The sequence below is a fragment of the Hippocampus zosterae genome, chromosome 15 (assembly GCF_025434085.1).
Source record: "Hippocampus zosterae strain Florida chromosome 15, ASM2543408v3, whole genome shotgun sequence".
NCBI classification, from domain to species: Eukaryota; Metazoa; Chordata; class Actinopteri; order Syngnathiformes; family Syngnathidae; genus Hippocampus; species Hippocampus zosterae.
This window is the reverse complement of record NC_067465.1, coordinates 16,786,424-16,808,169: the sequence shown is the minus strand read 5'-3', so window position 1 is coordinate 16,808,169 and position 21,746 is coordinate 16,786,424. Positions and strand designations below refer to the sequence as shown.

The 21,746-nt window shown below is 43.8% G+C and overlaps 3 protein-coding genes across 7 annotated transcripts in view; 2 read left to right on the top strand and 1 right to left on the bottom strand.

Annotated features, from left to right (window-relative positions):
• spsb4a (splA/ryanodine receptor domain and SOCS box containing 4a) overlaps window positions 1-5,771 on the top strand; it is an 81,682-nt gene extending 75,911 nt beyond the window's left edge. For all 3 annotated transcript variants that reach the window (XM_052088569.1, XM_052088571.1, XM_052088570.1), the window contains exon 3: window positions 1,733-5,771. In XM_052088569.1, coding sequence (XP_051944529.1) covers window positions 1,733-1,860 — 128 coding nt within the window. In that variant the 3' untranslated portion in view covers window positions 1,861-5,771. The remainder of the gene's footprint in view (window positions 1-1,732) is intronic.
• The window catches only part of nmnat3 (nicotinamide nucleotide adenylyltransferase 3), a 266,385-nt gene that overhangs the window by 108,823 nt on the left and 135,816 nt on the right, over window positions 1-21,746 (top strand). The gene's annotated exons all lie outside the window — the stretch shown is intronic.
• clstn2a (calsyntenin 2a) overlaps window positions 9,698-21,746 on the bottom strand; it is a 132,711-nt gene continuing 120,662 nt past the window's right edge. For 2 of the 3 annotated variants that reach the window (XM_052088411.1, XM_052088413.1), the window contains 9 exons: window positions 19,401-19,567; window positions 17,110-17,258; window positions 13,830-14,029; window positions 13,566-13,733; window positions 11,441-11,586; window positions 11,155-11,269; window positions 10,841-11,031; window positions 10,668-10,757; window positions 9,698-10,368 (listed from right to left, as the gene is read on the bottom strand). In XM_052088411.1, coding sequence (XP_051944371.1) covers window positions 10,237-10,368; window positions 10,668-10,757; window positions 10,841-11,031; window positions 11,155-11,269; window positions 11,441-11,586; window positions 13,566-13,733; window positions 13,830-14,029; window positions 17,110-17,258; window positions 19,401-19,567 — 1,358 coding nt within the window. In that variant the 3' untranslated portion in view covers window positions 9,698-10,236. Of the gene's footprint in view, window positions 10,369-10,388; window positions 10,758-10,840; window positions 11,032-11,154; window positions 11,270-11,440; window positions 11,587-13,565; window positions 13,734-13,829; window positions 14,030-17,109; window positions 17,259-19,400; window positions 19,568-21,746 lie in introns of those variants that run through there. The other variant, XM_052088412.1, reaches the window with a different exon arrangement.

The window sequence follows — 21,746 nt, the reverse complement described above, 5'->3', positions numbered from 1 at the left end:
CGTCATTCTCAGTCCCTCTCCACAAACCAGGGATTAATTAACCAGCCAGATAATAAGCACATCGACACACAAACATGAAAGATGAGGCAGCAAATATAGTCACACCACATGGCATTTATTTGTTGTGTGATGTGAATTATTTATTATGCATTAGCTCTGGCGGTTGAGTTAACATGCCGCACGCTTCCGGGTAGTATCTCTGATAAATCCACTTTCCATTCCTGTAAATCTTTGAGAAATGCTGCGAGCGTGTGCTTTTCCCAGTCTTCTCCCAAGCTTACATTTCCACAGCTATTGATTGAAGACTCATATCCCTTGCCTTGCCGCCACTCTTTGAATCTTTGGGCATGCTCCGTTGAATGACCTCTGTTGTCGCCTCAACTGCGTGCGTGTGTTCTGCAACTACAGTACAAGTTACATCAGGTGGAAGGATTTAAGGACTAGTCGGACACGCATGCGCGCACACACATCACAAGACATCACGAGATCCCAAACAAGGCAGTTTGTTCTTTTTGTTCTGTGGAGGCATTTCACACACCTCCAATGGAACAGGAATAAGCTCTTCACAGTGTCGTGGTGTGAATGCTTGTCTGTCTCTTATGTGGGTGAAGTCTGCATTTCGTCCAAAGTCAGGTGAGATAAGCCAAGGAGGATGGCACAAAAGGCCATAAAGCATCAACTCTGTGGGACGAAAATGTACACAGTCATGTTACGTAAACGACTGTGGTTAAATAACAGCCTCATGAGGCTCATTGATATCATTTGCTAGCATACTAATAGGTTAGCACACACTGACGTGACATCACACATGAGCTATTGTGCTCACTTGCACTTTACAAATCAAATCAACTTTTGCCATTCACCCAAAATAATAAATCCAACCAACATTCACCCAAAATAATAAATCCAACCAAACTGAAACGGCAAAATGGACGTACATGGGCTATACTGGTGCTAGATCGAGGGAGTAGCAGAAACGACTTAGTTTCACCTCAAAAGACTACAAACTAAAATCCATCCGTTAACTGAGTTGTGTATCTTCATGAGAAATTCCACAAGATGGAGCCAAAGTACTCATTTTGTTGCTATGCCCTGAGCAGAAAAACAGAAAATTGAGGAGCGTTTCAGTAAATAATCGACGATTGGTTCCCAAGGGGGGAAAAAAAAAACTTTCATTTTGGAAATTCACAAATGTGCAGTTTCTTTCTGTAGTCCGCTCCACTCTAATTAAAAAAAAAAAGAATGAGGAAACAACAGCACTGTACTGTACACTGAACATCAACACACACTAATAAAGAATCTAAAGAAAAAAACTGCCTTTATAAAATCCAACCGCAGTAGATTTTATTAGATAGTAGATTGGTACAAGGTTAAAGTCACATCAAAAATTTACATATTTAATGTGTGTTTTTTAAGAGACGTGGCCTCGTGAGTGACATCACTCTAATAGCAGCTCCTTTTGTTCTGTTTGTCCCCCCTCGATATATGGCCAAATGCTTTAATTCCTCCAATGTTTTCCCACGTCACTCATTTGAAGCCATTTAGCACAAAGGTGGGAAAATTTGACCCGATTGGGAAAGGGTGAAATATTCCAAACGTGCAACATCATAGCCCATTGCTCATCTGCTCCACTCAGGCCGTCTGGTTGTTTGTTAGTTTTTTTTAACCAACAAGGAGTCGCCATCTGCTGCACCCTTGATAACCTTTGCCCTCTCTCTACTTCCTCTTTCAGCGGAGCCTCTACCTCTGACGGACCTGTGCCGCCGTGCGGCCCGCCTAGCGTTGGGCCGGGAGCGCCTTCAGGAGATCGAGAGCCTCCCCCTGCCTGAGTCCCTCAAAAATTACCTCCAGTACCAGTGACTGACACCAGCAGAACCCACTGGGACCGCGAGGACTCACACAGCCGAGCAGCAGGTGGGCAAACGGCAGGAAGTCGGAAGGGAAAGAAGGAAGCGCTTGAAAGAAACCGAGCAGACGGAAGAGGTGACGGGTCCCGAGCTAGCGAGCTGCAGATGGATTCACTGGCACGCAAAGAGAGCGGCGTCTGGAGCTGCTCTTTGGTTCATTTTTGGACTTGAAGTCAGTTATTGACGGGCTGCAGGGCACTATCGCCACCTACGGATCAGAATCGAGACTGTGCAGAGAAAGCACGCTCGTCCCACCCCTGGAGGCCTTCTGGATGAGTCAACGAGCGCCAATGCAGGCGACAAGAGAAATCGGAACACACCATTTTTAGTTTTATCCCAGCGACCAAAAAGCTCTTTGGGTTCAATACGGCAACATGTTGGTCAGATCGGCATCGCCCTTTGCAGACGTCTTACATGACTGCTGCCATGTAGCTTACTGACCTACTGGATCCATTGAGACCAACACATTGAAGCACAGCAAAAAACAAAAAAACCTGATCGATTTTTGAAACTTCTTTCCAAATCAAGTCTTAATTCTTGGAGTGATGTAGTGTTTTATTGGTCCATTGAAATCAAAACAACAGTTGTCATGCATTATCAGTGAAGGTATTTACTTTGTAAATTGATTGAAAAAGGTTGCTGCTCTGATCATTACTTTTGGGAGGGTCTGTCAAAAAAAGAAAACTGACTGACATGGTATGTCATGAACACCATTTGTTTGTATGTCTGTGTGTGTGTGTGCATGCGTGTTTGTGTGTGCGCGTTCATGCATGTAAAACTACTACTGAGTAATAGGACTATATATATATATATATATATATATATATTAGAGCTGTCAAACGATTAAAATATTTAATCTACCGGTAATTAAAAATGCAACTGCCATAATTAACTCAAATGGACTAAAAAATTAATCGTGATTACTCACACATTTTTTTATCATTTCTGAATTTCCTTTTACATTTTTTGTCCTATTTTCCCCCATTTTAATGCTCTCATCAACATGGAATCATGAATCAGTTTTCTATGAGCCAAATGCAAATATTTACTGAAATAACAATTTCGATTTTCAATTTTACATGAATATTTTTCACTTGGAGCAGTTATTCACACATAATCTCTCACACAATATTACTATCCAACAACAGTGAAAACAATGTTTTGTCACACAACTGCTGCTTTAACAGCTTTTTAAATAAAATCAAAACAGAGCAATATAACATTATAAAGTGCACATCTAAGGTAAACTAGTACTCAGCCTATAGTAGATTTAAACCATGGTTGAACACAGCAGTCTGTTTCTGTATGTTTGTTGAAGAATAACGAGACACCGGACACCAGCGTTCATTATGTGCCGCTGTATTCCAAACTGCCCGCCGTACAAAAAAAGCGCACGCATTTCCCCCGTGCTGCTGGGGCAAACCATTCTGAACGGTGTGGGGGGGTCACTCCCCCTAACACAGTCAGGCTATGTTGATTGTGTTGGTCCTTCTTGTGCGGAAGTCTCTCTACAGTTTTTGTGTAGACCTCATTTCGAATGACACTTGGTTCGATGACAACACTGGAGACGTTTTATTTTCGCTAGGTCGCTACCACTGTCAGACAAACACAGAGAAGCTCCACCCGCTCTTTTTACATGGACGCAGAACACTGTAACCTTCCACACAAAATAGTTCCAAACAACTAACAATCGTGTCAGTGGCATATGATACATATGATACAGAGAGTGAGAGAAGAACAGATAACTTTGGTCTTGTCAGTGGAGCAATCGGGCAACTTTTTAAAAGTAAACTTTCCATTCCTAAACTCTTTAGGTATCCGTTTTCGGTGTCTCATGCTGCCGCGGCTGGCAAAACAGACATGGGCGTGGACTTCTGCAGCGCGCTTGTTGGTTTGTTCTAGTGTATTTGTAGAGCAACGTAACATCCGCTTGTGACGCGAGCCGCGTTAATCTCGTGAGAAAAATTTTAATCCCGTTAAAATTCATTAAAATTAATGCCAATAAAAACGCGCTAAACTGACAGCTCTAATATATATATATATATATATGGGGCCACGCTGTGTGTATATATATACACATACACACACACCCTGGAGGATGCAGCGGACCTGGCCCATGACCGTGGTCATTGGCGGACCCTGGTGAAGCTGATTGGCTCTACGCACTGCGACGACCCAGCCGAATGAGACTGGGCCTCCGCGTCGCAAGAGCATTATTATTATTATCCTTTCATCATTCATTCATCTTCCGTACCGCTTGATCCTCACTAGGGTCGCGGGGGGTGCCGGAGCCCATCCCAGCCGTCTCCGGGCAGTAGGCAGGGGACACCCTGAATCGGTTGCCAGCCAATCGCAGGGCACACATAGACGAACAACCATCCACGCTCACACTCACACCCAGGGACAATTTAGAGTGTTCAATCAGCCTGCTTTGCATATTTTTGGAATGTGGGAGGAAACCGGAGCACCCGGAGAAAACCCACGCAGGCCCGGGGAGAACATGCAAACTCCACACAGGGAGGCCGGAGCTGGAATCGAACCCGGTACCTCTGCACTGTGAAGCCGACGTGCTAACCACTGGACTACCGGGCCGCTATTATTATTATTATTATTATTATTATATATATGTACAATATACATATGTATAGATGTGTGTATATATATATATACACACACATATACATCTACAGTATATGTACAGTATATGTGTGTGTGTGTGTGTGTGTGTAGATGATCACTGTTGCATGTACATCAACCTCTTTTAGTTGCTCTTATGCTCAAAAGGGCCACGGTTGAGTATGAGTCGATCCGAGCTGAGTGGGCAAGAGGTCCACCCTGATCTGGTTGCCAGCCAGTTACAGGGCACACATAGATGAACATGGTTTCACGCTCACTTTCACACGAATGAGATGGATGAGCGGTTCAGCAAAGAGATGCATGGGGTGGGGGGACTTGTGAAATATCTATTTTTGCAAGCGATAGTCTCAGAAGTTCCACTTGTTAGTGCTCATTGTTAACCTTTTCATTTGTTTGCACAGCGTGGCCCGAATAATCATCCATACATTCCACTGAGCACATGTTAAGAAAATCCTTACATGTTTAAGTTGCACTGGACATGACAATAAATGTATTTGGACCAAAGTTTTCCATTCGAGGAAGCCACATGGAGGTGTCCACACACATTCATGAAGTTTTATCTTGTGTCTGGTGCTGCATTCTGAGCTGGAGGACCCCCCCCTCCCCCAGTGCAGTGCTTGCCTGCGAATGATGGCAATAGAAGGAGGACACGACGGCGAGTTGGAGAACTTTTAGATAGGAGACTGGATCTGTTTTCAAGACCAGAACCGACAAAGTTGCTCTGCTAAGTAATTATGGAACTTTCATAAAAGGCTGAGAATGGACATTTAAACGTGACCTCTCGTGCCATAGCCGTTTATGACCGAGAATGCAGATGACTATGCGTGCGTGCGCGCGCACGCACATACACACACACTGTAGACCCATCATGTTCCATTTCAGAGAAAAGGCTTGAGTCACTTTTTTTCGTGTTTTTTTTTTTTTTACATTGGACTTTGTATTATTATTATTATTATTATTATTATTATTATTATTATTGAGTGTGGTGAGTCTTATTCCGATGTCAAGAGTTTTTTTTTAAACTAATCATTGATGTTTCATTCAGGTGAATTTATTACAAAGATGCTGGTAATGAAGGGAGGAAAATATAAAGTTTCTTTTAATGCTGCTTTGTTATTGTTATTATTAATGATGGCTGGTCTGGCTATGTGTCCTTGTAGAATGTATGGAGAGACGGTTGGTGTTAGATATGAAATGTGAATAAAAGCATAACATGAATTGAGAAAATATCTGCTGTGATATTTTATTATTTTCTGTTTTTGGAAAGGTGTGGGGGCACTGCTTGTGATCACAGAGTAACTCGTTGATCTATCCATCCATTATCCAAGCCGCTTATTCTCAGGAGCGTCACAGGCGTGCTGGAGCCTATCCCAGCTGTCTTCGGGCAGTTGGCAGGGTCATCCTAAATGGCTTGCCAGCCAATCGCAGGGCACACACACACTAACCATTCGCGCTCAGTCACCGGGAGGGACAATAGAGTGATCAATCAACTTTCCTGGCATGTTTTTGGAATGTGGGAGGAAACTGGAGTACCCAGACAAAACCCACGTAGGCACGGTAGTGCATGCAAACTTCACACCAGCCCCTTGATTAAGGTTGGATTTTTTTCAAACCCCACACCCCCAAAAAAATCTTCTGAAAAAAATGATAAACACAACAGTAGCCTTTTGACAAGTATCTGAACTTCTACCATCTCTGGTCACAGGTGAGCTCTCACTCAACTGCCTTTCAGCGAGATGCGCAATCCACGCTATACTGGTCATCAGTCAATTGCAGGGCCCGTTTGGCATTGTTCTACATATACGAGTGAGGCATGCACGTTAAATTCTAAATTCTTTATTGGGCAAAATACAGAAAGCAGTGCGATGGCCACTACAAAGGGAGAAATATCCAACATTTATTTACAAAATCCCGAAATATACTATATATAGAAAAGAACTGTTCATAACTTCTCCCTTACAAGGTTTGCCTCATGTATGTAAATGTCTGTCAGAAGCACAACTTGACAAATGTCTCACATTGATGACATCACAACCAGGCCAACAGGAGTTCACGAGAAAGGAGAACTACTCTGAGATTGGATTATTATGGTACAGAAATGTCTTGTGAGGATATTGACATGCTAAAGAGTTATTTTTGCATTTAATTGAGAGAACAATTCTTCTGTTCTTAAAGGGGACCGCACTTCTCATGGGAAGTCTTAAGATTTTGCTGGAACAGAGCAACACTTTTAACAGATGAAAACAACTCGTTTTTGGAGTTTTCTTTCTTGGAGGCACTGGAGTGGAATTCAAAGTGAAGACATCAGCTACAGGGTGACCTCTAAGTCCTTTATTTGCTCGACTACATTCAGGACACCAGCTTTCCGACCTTGTGACCTCCCAACAACATTAGTGGCTCAGTATCCGTTGGCAGAATGCTAATCATCTCAGCGTCAATGTACTTGTGGCAAACCAAAGGAGCTAAATGATAACTGAACTAACTGCGGTGCCTTGAGATACGACGGCCCCAACTTTTTTCCCCCCAGATTTTCTTGCTTTAACTTACATAGAACAGTTTGCAAAACGAGCGCTGTACAGTGGCAGTTTGAACACATTGGAAATGGAGACTATACAGTAGGTGCCCTAGTTACGAACATCCGGAAAAAGAACATTCGTACAAATACCAAATAACACCTAATTGATGTCAGAAGTGTACATAAAATGCCAGATTGTGAACAGCCGCATCCAAATATAGTTCCACTTTATGTCACAAGCCCGAGTAGCACCATTCCACGCCACTACTGGGATCTGGATGAAACGACAACACTTGGCCCATCAGAGTTGGGCTTGACGAAATTTCAAAGTTACACTTAATATATGCCTGATGTACAAACAATACAGTTTACAAGCAACCTCTCGGAATGCTTTGTGTTCGTGTGTGGGGCATTAATTGGACTCACAGGCATCGATTCTTAAAGGGAAAGGGAACCACCAAATTTTCTTGACAATAAGATGTTCTAATGCCTCTACTAGTCTAAATATGGCATTCTGATTCATATTTTGGTTGTGGAATCTGAGTGAAGCAGCAAAATCCAAACCATGCCTCAAGTTGTTTTCTGAAGCTGAGCCATGATTGTTCGTTACCTGAGCAACTGTGATGTCATTTTCAGTGGACAAAAGGTGGAAAATAGTCGCCCCATGAGATGGACAAAAACGGGCAGATTTTGCTGCTTAACCCACATTCCACAGAGGCAATATTCATCAATATTCATCTTATGTATGGACATATGTCTACTGTACTGCCCCCAAGTGCCTAAGTTGTGCACACCAAAGCACAGCACATTGTCCTGTTTGAATGTAAATTCTATTTCATGATGGTATTACTGCATGTTTTTATAAAGCATAATATGAGAGAGTGCTCTTTTTCTCATCACAAACATTTGAAACATTTGCAAAAGATGATTTGAAATGAGCATTTTGAATGACAGGCATGGTCAGGGACCGAATCAAAGTCATATCTCGAGGCACCAGTGTAGTCGTCGTGTCCGTCTAGTCCCAAGGTTTTACAATCACGAAAAGTAGGTTTCTCTTTATTAACGGCCATGCACTGGGATGTTTCTGAGATACAGTAAGTGCACAAAGGGTGCAACGTTTGAGCTGAAGATGAAAACAAGACACGCACTAACTCATAAGTGTTTTACAAACTACTCTAAAAGCCAAAGTTTCGTTACTTCCCATCTCTGGTGTCATGTTGAAGGAGAATAAAGCGGTGCAAAAACCAACTCAAACAAGACTGTTTCTCTACAATGTGTGCATTTGGAAGTCCACTGAACTTACACACAGATGCAAGTGGTTCTCTTTCTATGGCAAACGCTACAGAAGTTATCTGGAAAAAAAAATGCATTTCAAAAATTCACTACCCACAATAAATTCGTGATATTTGGTTTTGTGGTGAAATTACAGGATGAACACTATGTTTAATCAGACATGCAAATCCCATCTTCTTTTCCCATTTTTTTTCAGAAATATTAGTTATAAATTGAAACACATAGTCAAATGCGTATTGCCCAAAGAATGAAAATCTCTTAAAAACCTGCTGTGCTGGAAAAACAAACCTAAAGACGTTTTTGAAATAGGCGTGAAAAATACACGTCGCCAAATTTGCTGTTGACCACAAGTGTAATTCTGCTGTAATTCCCCCTTTTTTTGGTATGCAATCAATCAATCAATAAATAAATACCACTGCCCAAGTGCACTTCAATATTTCACTTTTATGTGCAACAGCTTTTAATAGAATCATTGAGTCAGTTTTCCTCGATATCCAAGCGCAGTGTTGACATTTAAACTGCGCTTAATTTGACAGAGGCTTACTGTACTTTTGCTGTTTTTGTCTTTTGTTTTGTCACATGTTGTTTGTTGTTTCATTGTGTGGACCTGATATGGACTGTTTTCAGCGTTTTTTGGCCACGACATTCGTCAAAGGAGCAGTATCTGTGCTTGGTGGTTGCGCCTTTTCGGCAGCACGCCTGTACCAGCACAGATTTTGATTGGTAGGAATGTCGGCGCCATTGACTGTCGGTGCTGGACAGACCTGGGGCGCTTGTGTTTTTTGCGCCAGTAATGGGCAGCATTTTTCACAACCCCAATTTGTTCAGTGGCTATGTCAGCGCTGTTGGACAGTTGGCGTTGGTGCGGCTGGATTGATGGCCGCTGAAGTTGAGGATGAGGAGAGAGGAGCGTTGGCGAAGAGCGCCGATGCCAATTTGGAACCGTGAGTCGCCGCTTGGAACTGAAATGGATTTCCATGGGACAGGAGAAGTGAACCAATCTCTTTTTTCGTCAATGGATGCTACAGCTTCTTGTTGACTTTGAAACTTAGCTTGTAGCCGACGTGTGCACATTTTGAGCATGACGTCTCTGATCCACTGGTTAAAGGACACTTTGATTCTCTCCTCTTTCATCTCAAACTGCTTCAAACAACAAAGCGTGTGAAGGAAAAGTGGTTAGGACTGCACGACTGTCCGTGTTTTATGTTATGTGTTGTGTTTATTATTTTACTTTATGTTTTAACTGTTTAACTGTTTTGTAAAGCGCTTTGTTACAGCTGCCGCTGTTGTGAAAGCGCTATATAAATCAGCATGTATTGTATTGTATTGTATTGTATTGTATTGTAATATTAATATTGTAATATTGTTTGAGGCCAAAAAAAAAGCTGTTTTTGATTAACTTTACACAACTGTATTTTACTGTTGGTCATGACAGTGATACTTGGAGAGCACAAGTTTTTGTGATAGGCAGTACTTGGTGGAAAGTGAACCACTGCCCGCTAACCTTCACATTTGACCTATTAATGAAGATGTCCTGCCGTTTAATGTTTTAGCTCCTTTTTGCAGGACTTGCTGTTCTTCAACAAGAAGCTGAATGGCAAAATTCACAAGGACATCCACTTCTTTGCCTTTCTGTGACTCTTCCAGTCTCTAAGCTGTAACCAGCTACTGACACTAGAAGAGTCTCACAGCAAGGCATAGAAGTGGACCTGCTTGGGCATTTCCGTGGATCATACACCATGATAAAAGTTTCTAGAACGTTAACACCGTCAAAGTTGCGTCACATTTTTGGTTGATCCTGAAATTCCACCCGATATTCCCAGCTTTTTATGAGTAGTGTATGATGGCTAGGGCCCCAACTATATACTTAAACACCATGTTTGTTCATGACTGTAGAAGCGGAACCCTGCCAGTGCCAAGGTAACAACCCAAGACTGCTTGGAGTTCCTTCATCACCAGTTCAAACTGTGTCCAGCAGGGGGGAATGTTTGCCAGGAAATAACAGCAGGGGCCCCTCTGTGTGTTGGGAGGGGTAGGGGTGAGGGGGGGGGAGAGAGAGAGAGAGAGAGAGAGAGAGAGAGAGAGAGAGAGAGAGAGAGAGAGAGAGAGAGAGAGAGAGAGAGAGAGAGAGAGAGAGAGATGCATCCAGTATACAGTATGTGCAGAAATATGTTGCTTGTGTGTGTGTGTGCTCAGTAAGTTGGGGAGGAAATGCGCCACTTGAGTTTCCTCTCCTTTGCCGTTTCTATCTCCCCCTCATCTTCCTCCTCCTCCTCCTCATCGTCGTCATCGCTGTTATCCGACTCTGCACTTGCCATTCCTCCCACGTGTTCTTCATCCTCTTCTTCCTCCCGACACAACTTGCCGCTCGCTTCTTCGCCGAGTGCTCGAGCGCCTCCCACGTTCTGATTTCAAAATCAGAAATGATGTTGTCGTGGAACGCTTTTCCAGTGGCGGAAAGTAATGAAGTTTAAGGTGAGGCGGTTACCTCCATGGGGTTGACCGTGATGTTGAGCGCAGACTTCTCCCAGTCCAGCTCGGGCTCTCTGGCTCCATCCTCTTCCTGTCTGCAGCCCTCTTGATGAGTTGCGTGGATTCTGTACACACCGATCACCACGATCACCACCAGGGCAGCGATGCACACCACAATCACGACTGTGGCTGCTGGAGGTGCTGGTCCTGGCCAAGAAGGAAAAAGGAACGTTTGGGGATTTGCTGGAATTGCGTTGTGATATTCTGTGTGATACAATATATTGGAACTTTTTGAAAAGTGTTGACCTTAAGAGCCAGTCCAAGTCTTACCTGACATGTGGGAATGAGGCGCATGTATCATGAGTGGCTGATGACGGGGTCTCATGTACTGCGCCTGAGCAGCCATGAGACGCTCCGCTGGTTTTCCGTGGTGAATAACACTGACCTGAAGTGGCACAAGAACACTCGCCGTCATACAGATTTCGTATGCAAGAGGGTCGAGCGGAAGAGGGTGAAGATGGCAAGCCGCTCAAGATAATCGTTTGGGATCAAGAGTGACATGTCCTCAAAGGCAGGCAGAGAAAAAGTGGAGCTTGCATGAAAAAGTGAAAATAACCTCCACGATGAATTCATTGCTGGTGTAACGGCCGTTAAGTTCCGAGCAGGTGAGTCTGAACCGTCTTTCAGTTAGGGTGGCAGGTCGCCAGTTCCTGTAGCGCACCTGACGCAGTGCCTGCTCATAGTGCGCCATGGAGTCCACACCTTGCGCGCACACACACGTACACGTACACACACACACACACACACACACACTTAAATCCACATTAACACAATAATGCTTTCAAGTAGCATAACGACAGATTCCCAATCAGGAAATCGCAGAATTGGGCAGAAAAAGATTACAGTAGAGTGTCCGCACACAACCTTGCAGCTATTTGAGCATTAGCATTTACAGTATGCAGGCAAGTCCCGATGAGTAGTAGGAATGTAGTGACACGCTGGCAGAGAAGGTCTCCAACTGAACTCCAGTGTGAGTTCGATGTCTGCGTTGAAGGTTGTAGTCGTTCGAACGTTCCTGTAGCTCTCTCTGCTCATTTTCTTTTACCCCCTTAATTGTGTTTCACATGCTACTATGTTAGCGTGGAGATGTTTGACGGAATACCGTAGTTTCATTCGATATTTTGGCGTCAAAAGAAATGTTTCTTTCTGGTCTCTCATTTTTGCCATTTTTCACCTATTGCAGGAGATCTGGTACATATCCCTGTGGTTCGCCTCTCTGTTGGAATACAATTCAAGAGTGTGTTGAAATCACTTTTAATGCCATGACAAGATGAATGGGCAGGAAGGCTTAAACAAATGCATCTAAAAAATGTACAATCAAGGATGTTTACAATATGTTTAAATGGTGAGTTAGATAAGTTTAAGTGTGTGGGAGGACTATTTTAAGGCTCAAAAGGAAGTTGTTTTTTTCTGTATGCTAACCCTAACCCGCGGTGAACAGGGACCACTGTTACTTCAACCACTTTTACTCAACGTGGGGACAAAGAGCCAACAATTGCACAGTGTAATCTGTTGTGCGTGTCAGATTTAGGGGGAAACAAACAGGTTTGAGATTTCTTTTTTGAGGGTTTTTTTTGTATGCCAATTCTCCTGTCCATACAGACCACCACAAAAAATTTCAGAGAGCTTTTACTTTTACAGATCAAAGGGATTATTGTTATTAACCCTTTCAAGGACAGCGGTTACTACAGTGGACATCTTATCATGTTGTCAGGTTACAGGTTATCATTATTGGTGCATGAAATGGTTAACTAAGTCACACTCTTCATGCATAGTGAGGGAGGAAGAAGGCTCTTTCGGGTGATGAAATAGTCCAGTAACTAGCAAAAGTCATGACGTCAATGGACGTTTCGAGGGCCCCAAACCACAAATAATGAACCACGGCCATAGTTTGCGCCGTTTTAATGTCCTATTCGCAAAGCAGCTACGCACTACGGAATTTAGGATGGGATGTCACAGGTTGTCAAAAAAAAAAAAAGAAGGTCAGCAGCAAGCTTCTGGGCTCTCTGGCCTCCTTGGAATGTCTCAGGAGTTAACGGTGTGATCTTCTCTGCTGGCCTAATAGGAAGTGTGATGGCCGGCCCCTTTAGGATGCTGGAAGGCGTCCAAATGACCTCTGCATTGTAAGTGGAGTTTTCAACAGACCTTTTCCTACCACGGTCTCAAAAATAAATAAATAGAAATAATAATAATAATAATAATAATAAAGAAACAGTGCCAGCAGCAATAAAAGAATCCCAATCTAAGACAATTTGGCATTCTACAGTGGAGGAGGAAAAAAACGAAACAAGGAAGCTTTAAAGGGATTCGCACATAAGGGAGAAAGACTCCTGGTATGGACGTCATCACCATCCCCTACTCTCAACCATATCGCGAGCACAAAAGCTGTCGTGTAGAATCATTCTGTCAGTGTTTTATTATTATTTTACTGTTCCTGTATTAAGCTCAGTGTTAATGTTTACAGTGTGCATAAGGTATCGTCGATTCCAAAAAGTCATTTTTAGCACTACAACAATGTTTTCAATGAACACCAAGGCCTCCTCAGGTTTTTTTTTTTGGGGGGGGGGGGGGGGGTTACTCTGTGGGGAAAAAAAAGGCTGCAAACATTGAATCCACAATAAACATGAAACACAAAGATTGAAGACGTGAACTTGCCGAAAGGCAATATTTGCAAAACTAACCATATATTGACATTCCCGAGGTGGAGTTGGTGGCGTCCAGGTGTTTTCCCAGCAGAGCGCTGTGATGAATCTGCAGGCTCTCGCTTTGGGGATTCAGCTCGTCCCCGATCACCAGAATGTCACAGTAGTCCAAGTTATGCATCACCTCCATAACAGCTGGCCTGTGGGCTGCATGTGTGCACAGAATCCAACAATAAGCCCCTTCCAAAGAGTACCAACAACGCTATCTTAGATGTTTGCTGCACATTCCGTCTGACATCTCACATCCACCAAAGCCCTTCGTGACTGTGCTGGTGATGTAAAGCTCCTTGAAGGGTGCCACGCCGGGCGGAGCACCAAGGTCAACGGCGGCTCTGACGAGTCGATCGGATCCCGTAATGGTGATTCTCGGTTCACTGGGCGGCTGCACCACGACAACCGCCTTGACGTCTGGGACGGACAGACACGCGTTCTCGCCGAAACACCTGGCGTACAAGCGGGAGCACACGGCAACTATTACTGCTTCAACGGGTGGATTGGCTTTAGCGGTGTATGGTCAAACCACAGCATATCGGAGGTTCATCGTTTGCTACTGATTTTGAAGCGATAATTGTATTCATACCTTGCACTGCATTATTTCTCTCTGTCCACACAATCACAGTTTTCCCACAATTGCACATTTCCCAGCCCCAACCTGCCCCGCATTTCCAATTCAATAGAGAGGGGGGAGGGGGGGGGGCATATTCAACGCAACACGTTTCATTCCCAGATGAAATTCTAAATGTTTCGCTCCCTTTGCCATTCAATCTGATCAATTCCTCTCACATAACTTCCATGTATTACCCAATTCTAAATTCCCTATTCTTTTCCAATGACACATTCAACATGTCGTTCCCATTCTAAATTCAAAATGCTCAACCCCACTGAGAGAGAACTGCAGACGCAAAAGGAATATTATAAAATCTGTGGTTTAATCAGTTTAATGTGTGGGAGAACAATAAAAAGGATATTTTGAAATGGTTTGTAGTTTGTCTTGCCCTTAACATAGCACTTAAGTAGGTCTTTCTGCCATTTTGTCCACTGAGCGACGACAATAAAATGTCTTCTATTTCTAATCTATGTTGACTCTGCAGGTGTCAGGAAGATGAGATGAAGATGACAGACTTCACAACGTGGCTGTCACAATGCTGCCTTTTCTAAAAATTGTATTCCTCAATCGAGTGTTTTTCCAGCTAACTGAATCTAATTTCAGCCATAGCCCGTGAATGGAGTGTGGGCTGTATTTTAGACACAGTAACTGTCTAAAATACAAGGTCAAAATTGATGCCACACAGAGTCAGCCGTGTGGAAGTAGAGCAGCTTGTTGCCGTGTGCTGTTCTGCCGGCAGCGCAAGTGTGAACACGCATTGAGAGGCAGCGCGAGCCTCTCATTGTTTTTACGGCTGTGACAAACAAACGTGAACCTGGCCTCAGCGAGGGCTTAATCCACCGCCATGAAGAGCCCCATTATACTTAGCATCCTGCAGGGATGTTCAACATATGTGAACTCTGTGCACTGTATTTGTTAGAGAGGACTCAGGCATCTGGCGGTGTGATCAGATTGTTTACAGCCATCTGTGAAAAGTAAAAGAAATAAAATACATTTTGCAGATAACTGTGAGCACACAATTTGGATCGAGCTAACAGTATACGGCAAGATTCTGACACTCACGGCCCGTGGGGCATATTGGGCACTCGTTTGAGGGCCCCAGCCGTGATATGAAAGTTTAATGTTAGTACGGCACCCGCGAGTTTGAGATGGATGCTGTGTTCATTAGCACTGCCTCCGTGTTAAATAGTTAGGTGTGTCTCATTCGAAGGCCGACTTTAGCGGCAATGTGACAGTGTCCACGGTGCCCCGCACCATCTTGAATACACACATATGACACATAGAAGAAAAACTCGCCGCCGCTGCTGCTGAATACACATTTAAACTGATAAAGAACATGCAAGTGTGGTTGTCACCGGATCCAGGTGCTCCGTTACACACACACACAGGAATGGGGAAAATCAGTGCTAAGACTATTACACACAAGCAAAGTTTTATGTGTATGCGTCCGTGTTAGTGTTAGCTCCAGACTAGTCACCAGCCAAACTTTTCAAACGATATACATTTTTTACATTTATTTAATTTAATATTAAGGAGTGACCCCTGAAGCCCAAAAGACCTCAGTTTCCTGAGTAGGAAGAGTCAGCTCTCTCCCTTCCTAATCAGGGAGTCCGTGTTGGTAGACCAATCCAGTTTATTGTTTAGACCAGGGGTGCCCAAACTTTTTGGATCGAAGATCTACTTTTCGATCAACTAACCTTACGGCATCTGCCCTTACCGGCACGCACACACACACGCACACGCACGCGCGCGCGCACACGCACACACACACACACACACACACACACACACACAACAGTCTGAAACGGAGGCATGCAACGCACTTTTGCAGCCTGTTAACTATTGTAGCTCACACGCACCGTTTTAAAGTGCTTCCCTGGGCCCTTCTAGATTCCTATTCTTTGCTCATGCCCTTGGTGAATTGTACACGAAGCAAACTGAATGAGAATCATGACGATAAAAGATAGAGCGCAATAGCTCTGATCACAAGCTGCAATTGCAAACAGCTGAGCGCTAACAGCTTCCGGTGACATAATCACGGGCCACCGTAAATTTAAGATTTACCTTTATTTTAATTTTTAAAATTTTTTTTGTGAAAATGAGACTGATAATATGATTAGTGTTCAGTGTATATTAACACAAAAAATATATTAATAACATGTACAAAGACACACAAATGGTTGTTTGTTTTTTTCTTCTCGGCACTCCTCTGATCTACTTGGGACTTGTCTTAGATCTACCGGTAGATCAGGATCTACCTAATGGGCACCCCTGGTTTAGAAGAATACCCAGGTACTTGTAGGAGGTCACCCTCTCTATGTCCGTACCCTGGATGTTCATCATATGAGGACTGTCAGCCAATTAAAACACTCAAGAATACAGTACGGTGCTGCCTTGAGGTGAAAAGAAAGGGAAACCCCATTCATCCATTCCAGCCGCCCATAACTCCCCTGCCCCTACCTTCCAAAAATATCTCTCTGATATTATATTAGCGCTTTGCTATGAGACAATGCGAGGCGTCATTGGTTGGGGGGCATCAGTTGCATGAGACAGTTCATGTTCAAGGAAAACAAGACACTTCTCGGCAAGCAGTCGCCAGGCCGTAATGGACCTGTCTCCTTGCATGCAAGTATTGATTAAATTACATCCCTCTATAGACTCAGAGTGCATGTCCCGTCTCTTGTCGACAAAAGTTTCCCTTGGACATTATTTAAAAATATACAGTATATGTAAACAAGGCCTCCTCCTTGATATTTATGGTTATGTGTGGTAGTCATGTTTAATTAGCATACGAGTGCTCCTCTCAGAGGAATGCTTTGGGCTGCCATGCCTGAAGACACTTCTCGGATGCCGGGAAACAAGCCCTTTCCAAAAATGGACGCATGCATTTCAAAGAGAACAAACAGAAGCACTCACAATACAGTGGTGCTGATGTGGAGCCGTCGCAAGCCCGGCGTAGGAAACTGGCGTGAGTTGATGTAGGACACCTTGGTCATGGCTGTGTTGACGCTGTCCAGATCTTCTCCTTCCATGACCAGCATCGACTGCGCAGGGTTAAAATGGAACTGGAAAAAGAAATGGGGGGGGGGAAAAATGATTCTGAGAGATGCCGAAAGACCTTCAAGATTTACATTGCGCGCCATACAAATGCAACAAGGCAAGTGTTATTTAAAGATAAGTTATCCTTTTTTTTTTTTAATTTACAGTCTACAGCAGCAAGATTGTGAGTAGAAAGAAGAAAGAAGAAAAACAAAATCAAACACCGTTCAATTAAGTCTAATATACATACAAATATGGATACGGTCGCAGTGCTATTTACAAATGTTTTTCACATCATTTAATTTTTTTTTTTTTTTTTTATTCAACAGCCTGACAGCAGTCGGTAGGAACGAGCGGCGGTATTTGTCCTTCTTGCAACGCGGGTGTAACAGTCTCTGGGCTGAAGGAGCTACCTAGTGCTGTCAAGGCGGGCTGGAGGGCGTGGGAGGGACTGTCCATCATAGCTTTTAGCTTAGTTAGCATCCTCCTGTTGGCCACCTCATCCAGAGTGTCGAGGGAGCAGCCCAGGACAGAACTGGCCTTCCTGACCAGTCGCTTCAGTCTCTTTCTGTCCCGGGCCGAGATGCTGCCTGACCAGCAGACAATGCCAAAATGGATGGCCGAAGCCACCAGCGAGTTATAGAATGTCCTAAGGAGTTTTACGGAATACATCACTCACTTCGTTCGTGCTATTTTTTATGTATTTATTTATTTATGCAGTGTTCCCCGGGTGAAGAGAAACAATACAGAGTGAGTCAATGACAACACAATTGCCGAGAGATACCACAATGAAACTCCTCAATTCACTTCCTTGGCACCATAGTGATCCTTTTACATTGGGCTTGGCTTCTGACTGAGCACATGATTAACCAATGGGTGAGATTTTCAGCAAAGAATGGAGGAAAGGTTAAAAAGAAAATCCCCTCATAGGTGCCAATGCAAGTGACAATTACGCTGGAACATTGCTTTTATTTGATTATTTGCTACCTTAATATGCGTCACTGATGACTTAACAAAACGTATGAAAGTAATTACTGCTCCCACCTTAGCTTTGCCAGTGAAAGGCTCTAAAATGATTGTCACCACGGAACTGTGACATCCCTGCCTAAATGAAGTCTTTATGAATGTTTTTATTCTTCTTGAATATTCATTCATTCATCTTCCGTACCGCTTGATCCTCACTAGGGTCGCGGGGGGTGCTGGAGCCCATCCCAGCCGTCTCCGGGCAGTAGGCGGGGGACACCCTGAATCGGTTGCCAGCCAATCGCAGGGCACACATAGACGAACAACCATCCACGCTCACACTCACACCCAGGGACAATTTAGAGTGTTCAATCAGCCTGCTATGCATATTTTTGGAATGTGGGAGGAAACCGGAGCACCCGGAGAAAACCCACGCAGGCCCAGGGAGAACATGCAAACTCCACACAGGGAGGCCGGAGCTAGAATCGAACCCGGTACCTCTGCACTGTGAAGCCTACGTGCTAACCACTGGACTACCGGGGCGCCCTTCTTCTTGAATATCTTTGCGGAAATATGCTTTTTTTTAATCAAAACATTTGGGATATGTACATCCTTACAGTTCTAAAATGTATTCCATGATAATTTAAACTTCCTAAACTCTTGTTTTAGTGTGAGGTAAAAGGAAGGAGACCTTGTTCCTTTCTCTCTTGCTCTCTGATATCGTATTGTCACTTTACTGTGAAATGTATTGGGTGGGGGGGTGGTGAGGGGGGGTCGCCAGTGTCACGAGGCAGGTGAGAACTGCCCATGGGCGTGTGTGTACGTATACATGAGTACTCCTAAAGGGAAGTACAGTGGTAACTCTACTTACAAAATTAATTTGCTTATGGAAGAAATTTCTAAATGAGAACATTTTAGAGACGCATTTTCCATGTGTGTGTGTGAGAAAATGCTGTTCTCCTGAAGGTTGAACATTTTTCCTTTGACAAATTCTTCTGGCATCTAGAGGTACACAAGCTGGTGGTATGTTTAAGACTTAATTCACAGGAGGCAGTCTAAATATTTCAAGAGGAACTAGAACACTACTTGTACCACTGTACAATGACAGTACAATACTGTGTGTGTTTGTGCGTGTGTGTGTGTTTGTGTGTGTATGTGTGCGTGCACGTCGCCAAGCATTTCCTCTCCAAGAAGCACACACACACCTTGATGTCTTTTGCCAGGCTTTCAAGGGAGTTAATGTCGAGTCCTTCTTTGCAGGCCTGCAAACAGGAGATAACCTTCTGGGTTTCAATGCGACCCGGGCGGATTGTCAGGCCCGACAAGCTGCCATGGAAATACTGGGTGAACCTCGGAGTTGCTACCTCGCCACCTAAACGGGAATGAGGATGGCGCAGAGGGAAAAGAAGAGAGGAGGTGTTAGGATAGACGAATACAATGTTGTCATGTTTTAAAGTTTCATTTTGTTACATGCTTAATTGACCTCGAAATGCTTGTGTTCAGAACATCTTGCACACAATGGAAGCACAGAGAATCAGGGGTCAATTTGAGGTCAAGGGACCCACGAGCGCATGGTACCTGACCACATCTCAGAGAGAAAGATTTAACCCTCATTAGTAGTGCCTATTATCTGGCAACTTGGAAAGGAAGATTTAACTTTGGACGGAAGGGAGTATACTCTGTCGGAGTACTCGTACGCTCCATCATGAGAAAGGGTCACGAGCCAGGTTACAGACTTAAATATCAATTCATGGAAACATCGCTCATTAAAATGTCTCTGTTTCTGTTAGTTTAAGGATGTTAGTACTGGTACCAAGGGAATGCTTTGTCTTTGGGGGTCCACTGAGGGGCAACCCAATGAAGCCGTCCAGGGGTGTGTTATGTAAATGAAGATGGGAGTGTTTTACTGATGCATTACTCATTCATTCATTCATCTTCCGAGCCGCTTGATCCTCACTGGGGTCGCGGGGGGTGCTGGAGCCTATCCCAGCTGTCTTCGGGCAGCAGGCCGGGGACACTCTGAATTGGTTGCCAGCCAATCACAGGGCACACAGAGACGAACAACCATCCACGCTCACACTCACACCTAGGGACAATTTAGAGTGTTCAATCAGCCTGCCATGCATGTTTTTGGAATGTGGGAGGAAACCGGAGCACCCGGAGAAAACCCACGCAGGCCCGGGGAGAACATGCAAACTCTACACAGGGAGGCCGGAGCTGGAATCGAACCCGGTACCTCTGCACTGTGAAGCCGACGTGCTAACCACTGGACTACCGGGCCGCCCTCATGTATTACTGTACTTGTAATTTACATACACAATCAATAAAAAAGCTGGCAGAGGTTGCAAAGGTCGGGTGACAGTGGAGAACTGCAGCTCCTGCCGGCAGTGAAAGTCTATCTGTTCCTGCGTCGAGTCTTTCTTAACTGTCCGTGTGTGGCCTGCGTGGTTTTCTCCGGGTACTCCGGTTTCCTCCCACATTCCAAAAACATGCATGATAGGCTGATTGGACTCTCTAAATTGTCCCTACGTGTGAGTGTGAGCGCGGATGGTTGTTCGTTTCTGTGTGCCCTGCGATTGGCTGGCAACCGGTTCAGGGTGTCCCTCGCCTACTGCCCGAAGACAGCTGGGATGGGCTCCAGCACCCCCCGCGACCCTAGTGAGGATAAAGCGGTTCAGAAAGTGAATGAATGAATATATATTAGAGCTGTCAAACGATTAAAATATTTAATCTAATTAAAAATGCAACTGTCATAATTAACTCAAATGAACTAAAAAATTAATCGTGATCACTCATGCAATTTTTATCGTTCTGAATTTCCTTCGATATTTTTTTGTCCTATTTTTCACCCATTTTAATGCTCTCATCAACATGGAATTAGGAATCAGTTTTCTATGTGCAAAATGCAAATATTTACTGAAATAACAATTTCGATTTTCAATTTTACATGAACATTTTTCACTTGGGGCAGTTATTCACACAATCTCTCACACAATATTACTGTCCATCAACAGTGAAAAAAATATTTTGTCACACAACAGTTGCTTTAACAGGTCTTTTTATGGAATCAAAACAGAGCAATATAACATTATAAAGTGCACATCTAAGGTAAACGAGTACTCAGCCTATAGTGGATTTAAACCATGGTTGCATACTTCGTTTTTCTCAAGTTTGCTTTGAACACAGCAGTCAGGCTATGTTGATTGTGTTGGTCCTTCTTGCGTGCAAGTCTCTCTACGGTTTTGTGTAGACATAATTTCGGATGACTACACTTGGTTCGATGACAACACTGGAGACGTTTTATTTTCAGTGTGGTCGCTACCACTGCACCGCTAAACTCTCGACGTGCATCAGCGCACAGTTGCTGTCAGACAAACGCAGAGAAGCTCCACCCGCTTTATTTTTATGGACACAGAACACTGTAACCTTCCACACAAAATAGTTCCAAACAAGTAACAATCGCGTCAGTGGCATATATGTGTAACTCAACATAATGCCTGCTCTTTATTCACCAGAGGCTCATCAACCTAGTCTCTTATTTCTCTCCCGAA